Source organism: Hylobates moloch, unplaced genomic scaffold, assembly GCF_009828535.3.
Source record: "Hylobates moloch isolate HMO894 unplaced genomic scaffold, HMol_V3 SCAFFOLD_1049, whole genome shotgun sequence".
NCBI classification, from domain to species: domain Eukaryota; kingdom Metazoa; phylum Chordata; class Mammalia; order Primates; family Hylobatidae; genus Hylobates; species Hylobates moloch.
The window spans coordinates 349-14,125 of NW_026653324.1; the positions used below are offsets into that span (position 1 = coordinate 349).

Below are 13,777 nucleotides of genomic sequence, written 5' to 3' on the forward strand. Positions count from 1 at the left end.
GGATGGTCTCGATCTTCTGACCTCGTGATCCGCCCGCCTCGGCCTCCCAAAGTGCTGGGATTACGGGCATGAGCCACTGAGCCCGGCCGCACAGGTGTTCTTCTAAGTGCTTTATGTGTCTGAAGCCCAGTCAGTCCTCGCAGTAACCTGTTGAGAACGCAGCTGTTGTGCCCATTTTATAGATGAGGGAATTGAGGCATAGAGAGTTAAAGGGACTTGCTCCCCAGCACATTCAGGGGAGCCAGGAGCCTGCTGTCATGGTGCTTGTTCTGCCGCACCGTGCACAGCCCACAGGCAGTTCTCTGTCCTTTTCTATCAAGCTGGGAGGAATGTTACTTGTTACTCAGATGCTGGGTGTACCCGAGCACAGCCGTAAGAGCCATTTCCTTTAACCCTCCTCTTCTGGGAGGCAAGCTCTGTCCTCATTGCTAGGCAAGACCTACCATGGTTTGGGAGCTGCAGAGCTGGGTAGGAACATGGGTCTCAGGCCACAGCCACTACCTTCCTGCCAACTCTGAGGCCCATGATAGTTGGGGGAGTCGACTGCCAGCCCACCAATCTAGTGACTGGATGTCACATGCTATGTCCTCATGGAGTCTCACTTTGTCCATCTACCCTTCCTCCCCCAGGCTCCCTGATGGACTTACTCGCCGAGGAGACATCAACCTGCTGATGCTAGGGGACCCTGGGACAGCCAAGTCCCAGCTTCTGAAGTTTGTGGAGAAGTGTTCTCCCATTGGGGTGAGTGGCCCGGGATACCTTCTCCACCTTGGCTTGCAGGGAGGAAGGCTGCAGGGCAGGGCCTCTGGGTCCCCAGGACACCTATGGTGGGCTGGCTCACCCGGAATCTCTTCCTCCTTTCTCTTGGCTGTGGTCAGGATGGCCGAGGAGATGGGAGGAAGAAAGGAGCCAACAGGTGTATGTAGGTTTGGGGCAGGGGGCGAGTACACCGTACTGAGAGTCAGGATGGGGTTTCGGTCTCACCCTGGCCAGAAATTGGCTCTAGGCTTTGAGTAAGTCACCCAATCTCCCTGAGCGTCAGTTTATCCATTTGCTAAATAATGATATTGTTACCATTAATAGCTAAAATCTGACTGGGCACAGTGGTTCATGCCTGTAATACCAGCACTTTGGGAGGCCGAGGTGGGCAGATTGCTTGAGCTCAGGAGTTTGAGACCAGCCTGGACCAGATGGTGAAACTCTGTCTCTACCAAAAATACAAAATAACTAGCCAGGCATGGTATGCACCTGTGGTCCAGCTGCTTGGGAGGCTGAGGTGGGAGGATCACTTAAGCCCAGAATGGGGAGGTTGCAGTGAGCCAAGATTGTGCCACTGCACTCCAGCCTGGGTGACAGAGTGAGACCATGTTTCAAATAATAATAATAATAGCTAAAATGAAGGGCCAGACACTGCTTGAAGTACCTTGCATATATTTCCTCAGTCTTCACCTCAACTGTGTGGTAGGTACTATTACTCCTGTGTTAGGGGTGAGAAAACTCAGGTACACAATGGGTAAGTGTCTTGGCCCAGGTCTCACTGCTGGTAAGCATTAGAGCAGGATGTGATTGAACCCAAGCGTCTGATGAGCTGGGTCCTCTGCTGCATTGTTGAATGGGTCTGCGGGGATCAGAGCCAGAGAGGGTCTGACTATCATGATCCGAGTGGCGGGGTTGTTTAGGGTGAGATGGTGGTCTTTGGATAGATAGAAAGTGTGCCAAATTTGCCACACGGGCACTGTCCAGTAGAAATACGTGAACTGCAAATGTGACCCATGTATGTCTTCTTAGATTGTCTAATAGCCACATTAAAAAGTAGCTGGGTGCGGTGGTGTGCATGCCTGCAGTCCCAGCTACTTGGGAGGCTGAGGTGGGAGGATCACTTGAGCCCAGGAGTTCGAGACCAGTTTGGGCAACATAGCAAGACCCCATTTCAATTAAAAGGAAGAAGGGGAAAGGAAAAAGGAAAAACAGGTGAAGTTACTCTGTTTAACTTGCTGTGTCTAAAATCTCATTTCAACATGTTTGATATGTAGATTATTGAGATACTTTATATTCTTATGAGCTCTGAGTCTTTGAAATCGTGAGTATTTTGCACTTAAGGACATCTCAGTTAGGACTTTCCCAATTTCAGGGGCTCTATGGCAGTATGTGGCATGTAGGTCTATATAGAGATGATGAGGGACTCACGATGGGGGCAGGCTTTCCCTGGGAGTCAGGAGTCCTCATCCTAGCCCTGAGGCTAACTCCTCTTCTCTGGGCCTCAGTTTGCTCATCTGCGAGCCGGGCCCCACGAGACTGTGTCACAGGGCTGTGGTGAGGCTCAGGTGAACCATGGATGTGATGCCTTCAGCGGGGAGAACATCTGGGTACACCGAGGCCCAGGGCAGCCTCCCCTTCCAGAGGGAGACGCACTGAGTTGGAGCCTTGAGTCCTATCCTGTACCCTGCAGCCAGCTTTGATGTGTGACCTTGGGCAAATCACAACCTCAGTGGGTCTTTTTGACTTATGGGGGTCAAAGCATGGAGTTGTTATTGGGCCCTGACACCTCCCCACTGCCCCAGGTATACACGTCTGGGAAAGGCAGCAGCGCAGCTGGACTGACAGCCTCGGTGATGAGGGACCCTTCGTCCCGGAATTTCATCATGGAGGGCGGAGCCATGGTCCTGGCCGATGGTGGGGTCGTCTGTATTGACGAGTTTGACAAGGTGAGTCTGATGAGGTGGGTAGTAGCCAAAAGGTGAGTGGCACCAGGGTATGTGACCTCCTGTGCTCAGCCAGCAGAAATCACCTCTGACTTGGGAGACATGTTTTCAGTCCCTGGGCCTGTCACTCTAGGGTAACTGTGGGAAGCTGCTTAACCTCTTCAAGCCTCAGTTCCCATATCTGAAGAGTGGGGAGAAGAAAGGCAGGCCCACACAGTTGTTCCCATGATTAGAGGTGACCTGGTTGCTGCCATTGGCCTTGTATGGAGCTGGTTTCAGGAGTGAGGGCTGCTGTTAGTTTTCCTGTTTCTACTGCTCCCTGTTCCCTCACTTCAGTAGGTCTGATGACATTTCTCTCTTCCACTTAGATGCGAGAAGATGACCGTGTGGCAATCCACGAAGCCATGGAGCAGCAGACCATCTCTATCGCCAAGGTGAGTGGCCTGCCATGGAGAGCCCAGCGTGCAGCAGCCCCAGCCTGGCCCAACCATCCTCAGGTTGCCCTGATTGGGACCAAGTTCTCTTTGCCCAGGCCTAGAATCGTGTGTGTGTGTGTGTGTGTAAGTGTGTGTGTGTAAGTGTGTGTGTGTAAGTGTCTATATAAGAAGGCATCTTTGCCATCTCCTCCCCCTTTTCATCGTCTGTCGCCTCTTAGGCTGGGATCACCACCACCCTGAACTCCCGCTGCTCCGTCCTGGCTGCTGCCAACTCAGTGTTCGGCCGCTGGGATGAGACGAAGGGGGAGGACAACATTGACTTCATGCCCACTATCTTGTCGCGCTTCGACATGATCTTCATCGTCAAGGATGAGCACAATGAGGAGAGGGATGTGGTACGTCCAGGGGCAGGGCTGGTGGCCATGGGACCTGCCTTCAGGCAGGCTTGTGATTGTGTGGGAAGGAGAATGGAGAACAACGGCCTTGGCTGGTGAAGTCCTGACTGTCAGGCTGTGAAATCGGGGAGCACGTGAGAGGGCGGTTGTTGTGGGCTGCAGAGGCTTGAAGTAGGTGTCTGGAGTCCTGTGGCCTGCTCTGCCTCTGCCGTGAGTGATAAGCTGTGTGATTTGGGCTAAATCAGTTTCTCCCTGGGCCTCAGTCCCTTATATATGAAACAGAGGAGTTGACATTGGGTTATAGGTAATAGAACCTCAGTTCTGGTTAGTAAATTTTTCAAAGAAAGAAACATAGTGGTTTATAGAATTGGTAAGTCCAGCGGCTTAAGGCCCAGGTAGATCTGGATTCTCAAACAACTGTCTCTGCCTTTCTGTTCTGGTTCCCTTGGTGGAATCTTTGTACGTGGGCAGCTGTTCCTGTTGTGGTGGCAAAGACAAAATAAGATTTTGTCCTGTTAGCTTATAGCTTAACAGCTCCCAGGAAAGAGGAGGCCCCGTCTTTTCCAGTACTTCTATCAAAAGTCCCAGGATAGACTCCTATTGGTTTGGGTACATCAAAAGTCCATCCCCAAGTTGGGGTGGACAAGATACATGCCCCAAGTTGGGGTGGACAAGCTGAACCCTTTATGGACCGGGGCAGACGAGCAAGGATCATTAAGTTCTCTCTCAAGGAGAATCCAGATGCTCCCATCAGAACAAGGGCCTGGTGCTGAGCAAACAGGCTGAGCACGCCTGAGATCTCAGCACCCTTTCTGGCTCCTTGATGCCAGGGCCCCATCAGCTCTTTCTGGCTGTTCCACCTCAGTGTTGGGACTCAGGCTTGGGAGGGGCTGTGAGATGACCCAGTATCCCCTCTGCTCCCCAGATGCTGGCCAAGCATGTCATCACTCTGCACGTGAGCGCACTGACACAGACACAGGCTGTGGAGGGCGAGATTGACCTGGCCAAGCTGAAGAAGTTTATTGCCTACTGCCGAGCGTGAGTCCTGGATGCAGGCCCACGGGGGTGAAGTTGCCCAGCTTCCCTGGGTGGGAGAGAACCCAGTCCCCTGGTCCTGCTCCCCCTCATGAAGAACAGCCCAGATGTTGCTGTTCTGAGGTTCTCAGCTCTACTGAATCTGCTCTGCTCCCTTCTCACCTTGCGCAGCTCACTGGCTCTTGGTTTCAGTTTTCCCATCTCCACACCAAGGAGGTGGGATTTAGATGGTCTTGAAGACATCCTCGAGTCTGACATGCAGGGAGGCAGTGAAGTGTAGACATGGTAGACGTGGGCTCCGGGTCATACCTGCCTTCACTCTATGACTTTGGGCAAGTTCGTTGGCCTCTCTGAGCCTTGATTTCCCCAGGCCAATCGATGTTTGCTAGGATTTTTGTAAGGATTGCACAAGATGATGAGGAAGTGCTTGGCATAGCCCTGCCCTGGGTAAATACTCAGTGAGTGGCAGCTGCAATTTGATTGCTCTCACAGATTTTCAATAGTAATAATTATATACATAGTACTGGCTGGTTGCAGTGGCTCACACTGTAATCCCAGCACTTTGGGAGGCGGAGGCAGGTGGATCACTTGAGGTCAGGAGTGCGAGACCAGCCTGGCCAACATGGCGAAACCCCATGTCTACTAAAAATACAAAAATTAGCCGGGTGTGGTGGTGCACACCTATAGTCCCAGCTACTCAGGAGGCTGAGGCAGGAGAATTGCTTGAACCCAGGAGGCAGAGATTGCAGTGAGCTGAGATAGTGCCATTGCACTTCAGCCTGGGCAACAGAATGAGACTGTCTCAAAAAAAAAAAAAAAAAATATATATATATATATATATATGTGTGTGTACACACACAAACACACTCTTACACACTACTTACTTTGTGCCAGGCATTCTGAATTATTATTCAGTACTTTCTATATGAATAAATTATAACCCTCCCCCAAAACCTACCAGGTAAGGTGTGCTATTATTCCCTTCCCTTTATGGATGGGGAAGCCGAGGCAAAGGAAGTTAAGTAACTTGTCCAAGGTCACATGCCAGAGGTAGTGGAGCCAGGATGTGAACCCAGCTGCTTGCCTCCAGAGGCTGTGCTCTTAACCACAGTGCTTCGATTCTTGTCATACAGCGCTTTGGTGATCTTTTGAAGGAGCTAAAACCCAGGGGTTGAGGGCTCTTTGAGTGCACTACCAGTGCGAGGCTGGTGGGTCCCTGATTCAGCACCTCTGCCAGGGTGAGTGGGTAGTCCCTGGGTCTTCATCCAAGTCTGAGCTCTGTATGGCCCAGTCTTTTTTTTTTTTTTTTTTTTGAGACGGAGTCTCGCTCTGTCCCCCAGGCTGGAGTGCAGTGGCTCAATCTCGGCTCACTGCAAGCTCCACCTCCCGGGTTCACGCCATTCTCCTGTCTCAGCCTCTCCGAGTAGCTGGGACTGCAGGCGCCCGCCACCACGCCCGGCTAATTTTTTGTATTTTTAGTAGAGATGGGGTTTCACCGTGGTCTCGATCTCCTGACCTCGTGATCCGCCTGCCTCGGCCTCCCAGAGTGCTGGGATTACAAGCGTGGGCCACCGCGCCCGGCCTATGGCCCAGTCTTAAGAGGCTTGGGCCCACAGCTGTGAGTCAGGGAGCCCTGGATTCTCATCTTCCCTCTGCACTAAGTCCCCAGGTAGCCTTTGGGAGTTCCCTCCCTCCCTCTGGGTCTCAGTCTCCACATCCTTAGGATGGTTGAGCTAAGGCTTTCCCTTCATCAGTGATTGGCCTGGGGGCTAGAGGGGAGGGGATGGGATAGGGTAGATGCTGATCAGACTTCCCCACACCTACCCTCCCAGGAGAGTCTGAGGTGCTCCCAGCCCCTGGACTGCAGTCACCACCAAGCCTCCTGTAGGTGTCATCAGCTTGTCGTGTCTTCAGATGTGTTGGGTGGAGGAGTTTGAGACTGCTGCAAAGCCCACCACCCAGTGGGCCTCCATGCCGCTGTGATTGTGCCATTGTTCATGACATGTATGGGAGACCTTGTGGCAAGACATCACACAGCGTCTAACAGTAGGGAAGAGGCGGTTTTCACCCTGCAGACGTGCCTGGCTTTTCTTCACCTGTTTTCTAAGAGAGGCACCCATATTTCTCCCCAGTGTTGATGTTCGTGGCAGCTGCCCACAGCCAGATTTCACTTAAATCTCTTTCGATTGTTGTCCCCCAGCCCATGTGAATGGGTAGCTGTGGTATGGTGGGAAAGTGCACGTCTGTAAGCCGGCAGAGGGCTGGGGGAAAGGGTAGGTGCCCTAAGAGTCCCTCCTGGCCTCACACCAGCCTCTCCCCACTGTCCTGCAGGAAGTGTGGCCCCCGGCTCTCAGCAGAGGCTGCAGAGAAACTGAAGAACCGCTACATCATCATGCGGAGCGGGGCCCGTCAGCACGAGAGGGACAGTGACCGCCGCTCCAGCATCCCCATCACTGTGCGGTGAGCAGGCGGGCAGGGCTGGGCCAGGGCAGATGGGGCTTGCTTTACACAGCAGGGTGTGCCTGGCAACCAGGGGCAGTCGTCCAGGCTTTTCACTTGGCACAGGCCCATAGTAGCTCTGGGCAGGAAGAGTCCCTTTGGAGCATAAGCTATGGCCTCCTTGATCTCATTGATGATCCGTGTTTCTTGATTTAAGGCCGGGCAAACTTGGACCCCTCTTGTCTGAATTTGGCCTGGCTTCTCCCATTGTAGGAAGCCCGAAGGGAGGGAAGGACCCAGGCCTGGGAGTCAAGAGTCTTGGGTCACAGCCTCTAGCCCACTGTGTGACTGTAGGGAAATTACATTCCTTCTCTGGCCTTTAGTGTTTTTAGCTCCTAACTCTGTTCATTCTTGTGACTTTGTAGACAGTACAGTGGGTAAGAGTTGGGATTTACCTGGTTTGAATCCTGTCTCCAGCACTGACTGGTTGGAAATGGATTTGGCTATAAGTAATGGTAAACCAAATAAAGTAGCTTAAAGAAATAGGAAGTTGATTTCTCTTTTCTGTAGCACTGTCTGGAGGAAGATGGTATGGGAAGTGGTGTGAGGACTCCTCAAGCTCCCCCTTACTCTTAGTCCAAGATGGCTGCTAGAACTTCAGCCATCACCTCCAGGCAGCAGGAGAGGAAGGAAAGACAGGTTCCCTTTTTAAGGACACTTCATGAATTCCCACACATGCTTGGACTTACAACTTACTAGCCATAGATTGGTCACACAAATACACCCTGTTACAAAAGATGTCTGGGATGTGTTTTAGTGGATTGCTGTGTGCCAGACTAAAAACTGGGGTTCCAAGCTAGGTGCAGTAGCCTACATTGTGATCCTAGCACTTTGGGAGGCTGAGGCAGGAGGATTACTTGAGGCCAGGAGTTTGAGACCAGCCTGGGCAACATAGCAAGACTCCCGTTTCTACACAAAATAAAAAATTAGCCAGGCATTGTGGTGCATGCCTGTAGACCCAGCTACTCAGGTGGCTGAGGTGGAAGGATCACTGGAGCCCAGGAGTTCGAGGCTGCAGTGAGCTATGATCATGCCACTACACTCCAGCCTGGTCAACAGAGCGAGACCCTGTCTCAAAAAAAAAAGAAAAGAAAAAAAATTGCAGTGCTATGACTAAGATCAAAAGGGAGATGGATTATGGGGACACCTAGCAGTCTCCACCACAGTCTTACCACTTTGGGCAAGCACCTCCCTGGTAATGGGGTGGCTGGGGAGGAAGGGAATAGCGGACCGAGGCCACCCTGAGCACGCTGTTGCCCCCACAGGCAGCTGGAGGCCATCGTGCGCATCGCGGAAGCCCTTAGCAAGATGAAGCTGCAGCCTTTCGCCACAGAGGCAGATGTGGAGGAGGCCCTGCGGCTCTTCCAAGTGTCCACGTTGGATGCTGCCTTATCCGGTACCCTGTCAGGTGAGCAGATGCAGGGGACATGGTCTCAGTTGATCTGGGTTCTCTGGCTCGGAGCTCTGTGGGCGGGGCTCTGGCCTGCTGGGGGCCTGCAGTGTGTGTCTTGCTTCTCTGAGTTTGCTGAGCTTCTCTGAGTTTCTTTTTGCAATAAGACCCCTCTCCTCCTTTCTCCCCACCGCTGTTTCCTCCAAGATGGGAAGAAGCAGCTTCTCCCCAGACCCTTGAACACAATCCTCTTGACCCAGGTCATTAATGATAATTACCCTTCTCACTAGCTAGGAACAACAGTTGACGCTCTGCCTCCTAGAGCTCGTCAGCATTTTCAGTGCTTCCAGAGCTACTTCTTGCATTTTTCCTCACAGCTGCCCCCTGGAAGCCAGGTGAGCAGTCAGTCCTGCCCATGTTAGAAATGAGACAGCTGACACTCGAAGGGGCCTTTCCCTGGTGCCCAAGATCACAGTCACTTGGCTGGAATGCAAGTCTCCCGGCCCCTAGGCCAGCGTTTTCCACACCATAAGCCGTATTGTCTGGTTTCGGTCAGCCTTTCAACAGACTGCCCCAGGCACCGATGATGAGCCAGGCTACCTACGCTGGGGAAAATCTGTTCCCTCACCCAGCAGATAACTTCATTAGTGTTACTGTTTGTCAGGCACTGTTCTAGGTGCTGGGAGTATAAGTGCAATCAATCACAAGGTCCCCGCCCTCCTGGGCACTCATTCTTATTCTAGTTGGGGAGAGATAGACAGTAGAGAAACAAATGCCAGTGTAGGTAGTGAAAAGGGCAGTGAGAGCCGGGCGCAGTGGCTCACGCTTGTAATCCCAGCACTTTGGGAGGCCGAGGCGGGCGGATCACGAGGTCAGGAGATCAAGACCATGGTGAAACCCCGTCTCTAGTAAAAATACAAAAAAATTAGCCGGGTGTGGTGGCGGGCGCCTGTAGTCCCAGCTACTCGGAGAGGCTGAGGCAGGAGGATGGCGTGAACCCGGGAGGTGGAGCTTGCAGTTAGCCGAGATTGCGCCACTGCACTCCAGCCTGGGCGACAGAGCGAGACTCTGTCTCAAAAAAAAAAAAAAAAGAAAAAGAAAAGGGCAGTGAGGGAGATGATGGCAGGGCCAAGTGTGTTGGAAAAGGAGGGCGTGCTCTTTCCCATGGAGTGAGTGGGCATGGCCTCTGCAAGGAGGAGATGCCAAGCAGGGAGCTGCATGAAGTGGACAGTGTGGCTCCTTGGGGGAAGAGCTGCTCAGGTGGAGGCAGCACTAAGTGTCAGTTTCCCCAGGAGGGAGCAGGTTTGGTGCATTTGAATGGGAAGGCACTTGGGTGAAGAATGGGGTGGGTGGGGCCTGTTCCTCCTGTCCCCCTTGGTGAAGACTCAGCCTCTACCCTGTAGACACTTCCTGTCACATGAGACATTTGCAGGTGGAGGCCTCTGGGATGCTGCAGGCACAGAGGGCAGGGGTGATATGGAGTGGTGATAATTTGAGCTGGGTCTTGTGGGCTATGTAGGAGTTTGCCTCACAGACTCCCCTCTCAATGGCTTCTTGACCATGAGCCCACCATCTCCTTAGCTGAAACACCAAGGCCTCTGTGGCAGTAATTGGAAGTTACAAGCCTCCTCGTTGCCGAGGGCTCCTCAGTGTGTCCAGGGCAGGCTGGCTTCCCTCCTGGGTCACTGATTGGCCCCTTCCAACTCTAATCTATCTGCTCCAGCAACAAAAGGAGTCCTGCTCTGGCCTCTAAGAGCCCGCAGGACTTGGTCCCTGGTGACACTCTGGCCATGTCTCTGCTGCGCTGGGCCCTGGGCTGCTTTTTGAATGAGACAGGTGTGTTCCTGCCTCTGTGACTTTGTGCTTGGCCTGGAGTGTCCCCACATGTGCCATATCCTGTCTCCTCAATCAGGCCTGCACCACCCTGGCACACACGGTGCCCTTTTCTGACTTACTCTTCGGGGCCTGGCTCAGGCTGTTCTTCCTTGGGCTAGAGGCTGTCTCTGTCCAAGAACTCCCATTGTCCCAGCTGCCCAGCTGCCTCACTTCTCAATGCCCACAGGGGTGGAGGGCTTCACCAGCCAGGAGGACCAGGAGATGCTGAGCCGCATCGAGAAGCAGCTCAAGCGCCGCTTTGCCATTGGCTCCCAGGTGTCTGAGCATAGCATCATCAAGGACTTCACCAAGCAGGTGAGCCTGCCTTGGAGTGGGGGTGTGAGCCCGCACGGGGTGCCGGGCTTCTGCTGGTTCCCACCCACTCAGCACTGGCGTCTTACTCAGCAGACAGGCCCTGAAGGGGGGTAGGATGGACAACTGTCCCTTTCTCAGACCTTTTCTAGCCATCATTCCTTCCCTAGGGGCGTCTTCATCGGGAGCAGGGGTGGGGGTATTTTTTCTATCCCACGAAGGGGAGGGGAGAGCAGAGGTGGTTGGATTCTGGTGAAACCCCATACAAGTTTCTCGCAGCCCTTCCCGTCTGTTCCTTTCCCCGTTGGCGGGCGTTTCATGGAACGGGAAGGGGCAGAGCCATGAGAGTGAGCTTTCTAGCTCACTGAGGAGGGTACTGTTGGCCCCATAGAAGAAGATGGGATTTTCCAGATGCTCTGGAAGACCTGACACCTTTAAAATCTCAGGAGCAATCCTAGTTTCTGGGTCTCTGCTCCTTGTACATCATCTCATTTTGATTCAGGCAGTTTAATGGGTGGTGTCGTGCCTGTTCTATAGGTGCGCAGACTGAGGCTTAGTGAAAGGTTTAGAGCTTCTGTTCTAGAGTCAGATGGGACTTAAGTCCCAGCTCTACCGCTTAACTGCTGTGACCTTGAGCAAGTGGCTTAGCCTCTGTGTGCCTCAGTGTCTGGTACACAGTAGGCACTCAGGAAGTGTGGGCCCTTCAGGTCAAAGGAGCCTGAGTACAAAGTTCCCCGTGAGTCTGAGGATGTCTGGGCTCTGTTGGGGTCCCCTCGGGCAGCACGTGCCGTTAGCCAGCCATGTGCTCCCACAGAAATACCCGGAGCACGCCATCCACAAGGTGCTGCAGCTCATGCTGCGGCGTGGCGAGATCCAGCATCGCATGCAGCGCAAGGTTCTCTACCGCCTCAAGTGAGTCACGCCGCCTCACTGGACTCATGGACTCGCCCACGCCTCTCGCCCCTCCTGCCGCTGCCTGCCATTGAGAATGTTGCTGGGACCTCTGCCTCCCCACTGCAGCCCTCGAACTTCCCAGGCACCCTCCTTTCTGCCCCAGAGTAAGGAGCTGTAGTGACCTGCTGCCTCTGGGCGACCGCCTCTAGCGCCGTTCTGGGAAGTGTGCTTTTGGCATCTGTTAATAATAAAGCCACGGTGTGTTCAGGTATCTGTGGGTTTGTGCACTCGGTGACCTGTCACCTTCATCGTGCCCTCATGGCAGGGTAAGTGTGAGGGAACAGGGTCTGGAGCCAGACAGGCCAGGGTTTCGGACTTGGATCTGCCACTCAGACGTCTGGGTAAGTCACGTGACTTTAGTGCTTTGGTTTCTTCATCTGTTTAACGGGGCTCATAAAGCCACTCCTTTGATGCTGGGAATCCAGTGAGACCAGGGAGTGGGGAAGTGCTTCTCAAAGTGTGTGAGTTTGATCCGCCTCACCTGTTTCCCAGTAACTTATTGTGGGGCTGCGAGCCGTGGTGCGGCAGTCAGACTGCCTGGATTCATTGACCCTCTCCATGCCTTAGTTTCCTTATCTGTAAGCAGGCTGACACTAGAACCTGCTTCACAGGGTTGTGCTTAGGGTCAGTGAGCAGCTGTTAGTGAGGGGAGTGTAGTGGCCACCAGGCAGGAACTAGGACTCCAGCCAGTTCTTTCCTGGTGGGCCACGTGTAACTGTGTGGCCTTGGGCGAGACATTTCACTTTTCTGTGCCTGAGTTTATCAGTAAACTGGAGGTTGGGGGATTCCTCACCCTGAGTTGTGAGGATTGAATGACAGAAGGCACTAGTGTCAGCGATGTTGGACGAAGGAGTGTTGCCAAGTGCCTTGGTCACTTTGCCTAATTTCAGAAAGTCACTCTGAGTTGGTATGTTTTGTGTTTTTGAAAAAGCTAGGATTCATAAAATTAAATAGAAATCAGTGAAATAAAATATTTGATACTTAAAATACATTTAGAAATATAAAGTGTCAAGCAAAACGTGAATTTGGAAATCTATGAAACTTTCTAATTATTAGATAAGGTATTCAAAAGTAATTGCTATGTAAAAACGACACGAACTTCAAGTAAGATTATTTGATTTTTCTAAAAATACAAGCAAGTTGGTGCATCTGCGTGGTCATTGTTGAATCACAAATGTATTTTTGTGCAGAAGATTCCTGCAGCTCAAAGCCCTTTCTGACTCCATACTGTTCCGGGAAATGGAGAGATGAGAGGAGCTAAATCAGCTTTCCTGTGACTCACTCGCGTTCAAAGCCCATTTCTTTTCTGATAATTTTGAGAGTGTCTGGAACAGCTTTTGTTTTCTTGGTGGGGTGGCAACCTTACTGGGTGTGCTGTGGGTTTTGCGTCCAAAGCTGCATCTCCGGTTCCTGCCAGCCTTTCATCTTGCTCAGGTGGGGACTCACATGCATCTCAGGCCCAAGGTCCTCCTGTCCTGCGTGTTCATGGAGTGTGGGACTCGCATGAGATTCACCCTGCAGCGGCAACTTTGCTGGTGGCCTTTTCTCCACCCCTGTGGTAGGTGGTGCTGCTGTGGTCACCTCTGTTTTACAGGTGGAGAAACTGAGGCTCAGAGAGTCAAGTGTCACAGTGAGGGAGTGCGGGGCAGGCTTCAAACCTGGTGGCTCCGAACTCCACCCATGTCACCTTTTCTGCCAGATTCTCTCTTGGCAGTCCCTGAACCCGGCCTGAGTGGGATGCTGGGCAGAGACAGTCTTGGCCTGGGGGAGGCAGGTGCCAGTCAGGTGGGGGAGACTGACCCTGGGGTAGGTGGCCTGACTGGCAGGCACAGGACTGAGAGGCCAAAGGGGGTCCGACTGGCTTTTCCGTGGTAGTTGGGGTGGGGCTCATAGGAGGAGCAGCTGTGCTCAGAACATGCCAGTCTCCTTCCAGATCGGGGCAGCAGCATGAAGAGAGGCCCCTGAGCCAGGGAAACACCTGCTTGTTGGGGAAAGCAAAGGCTGAGGAGAGAGCCTGAAGGGAGGCCAGGAGAGGGGAGCATCCAGGCTGAGTAATAGCTGGGGCTCGGCTTAGCGGAATCTCCAGTCAGGCCTCAGTGACCCCTAGAGAGGCAGGGAGGTGGGGCAAGGCGGGGAGCTGGATTCCCGAGCTGGTGCTGCCACTCAGGGTGGCTGAGC

At 53.0% G+C, this 13,777-nt stretch overlaps 1 protein-coding gene across 1 annotated transcript; it reads left to right on the plus strand.

Moving 5' to 3' along the window:
• Positions 1 to 629: 629 nt before the first annotated feature.
• LOC116464576 (DNA replication licensing factor MCM5-like) lies at positions 630 to 12,740 on the plus strand (the record flags this gene model as incomplete). Its single annotated transcript, XM_032147835.2, has 9 exons — positions 630 to 741; positions 2,562 to 2,705; positions 3,071 to 3,136; positions 3,358 to 3,534; positions 4,460 to 4,572; positions 6,901 to 7,029; positions 8,334 to 8,476; positions 10,521 to 10,648; positions 11,460 to 12,740. Coding segments are annotated over 9 exons (1,114 nt in total), but the record flags the coding sequence as incomplete, so codon positions are not given.
• Positions 12,741 to 13,777: the final 1,037 nt, after the last annotated feature.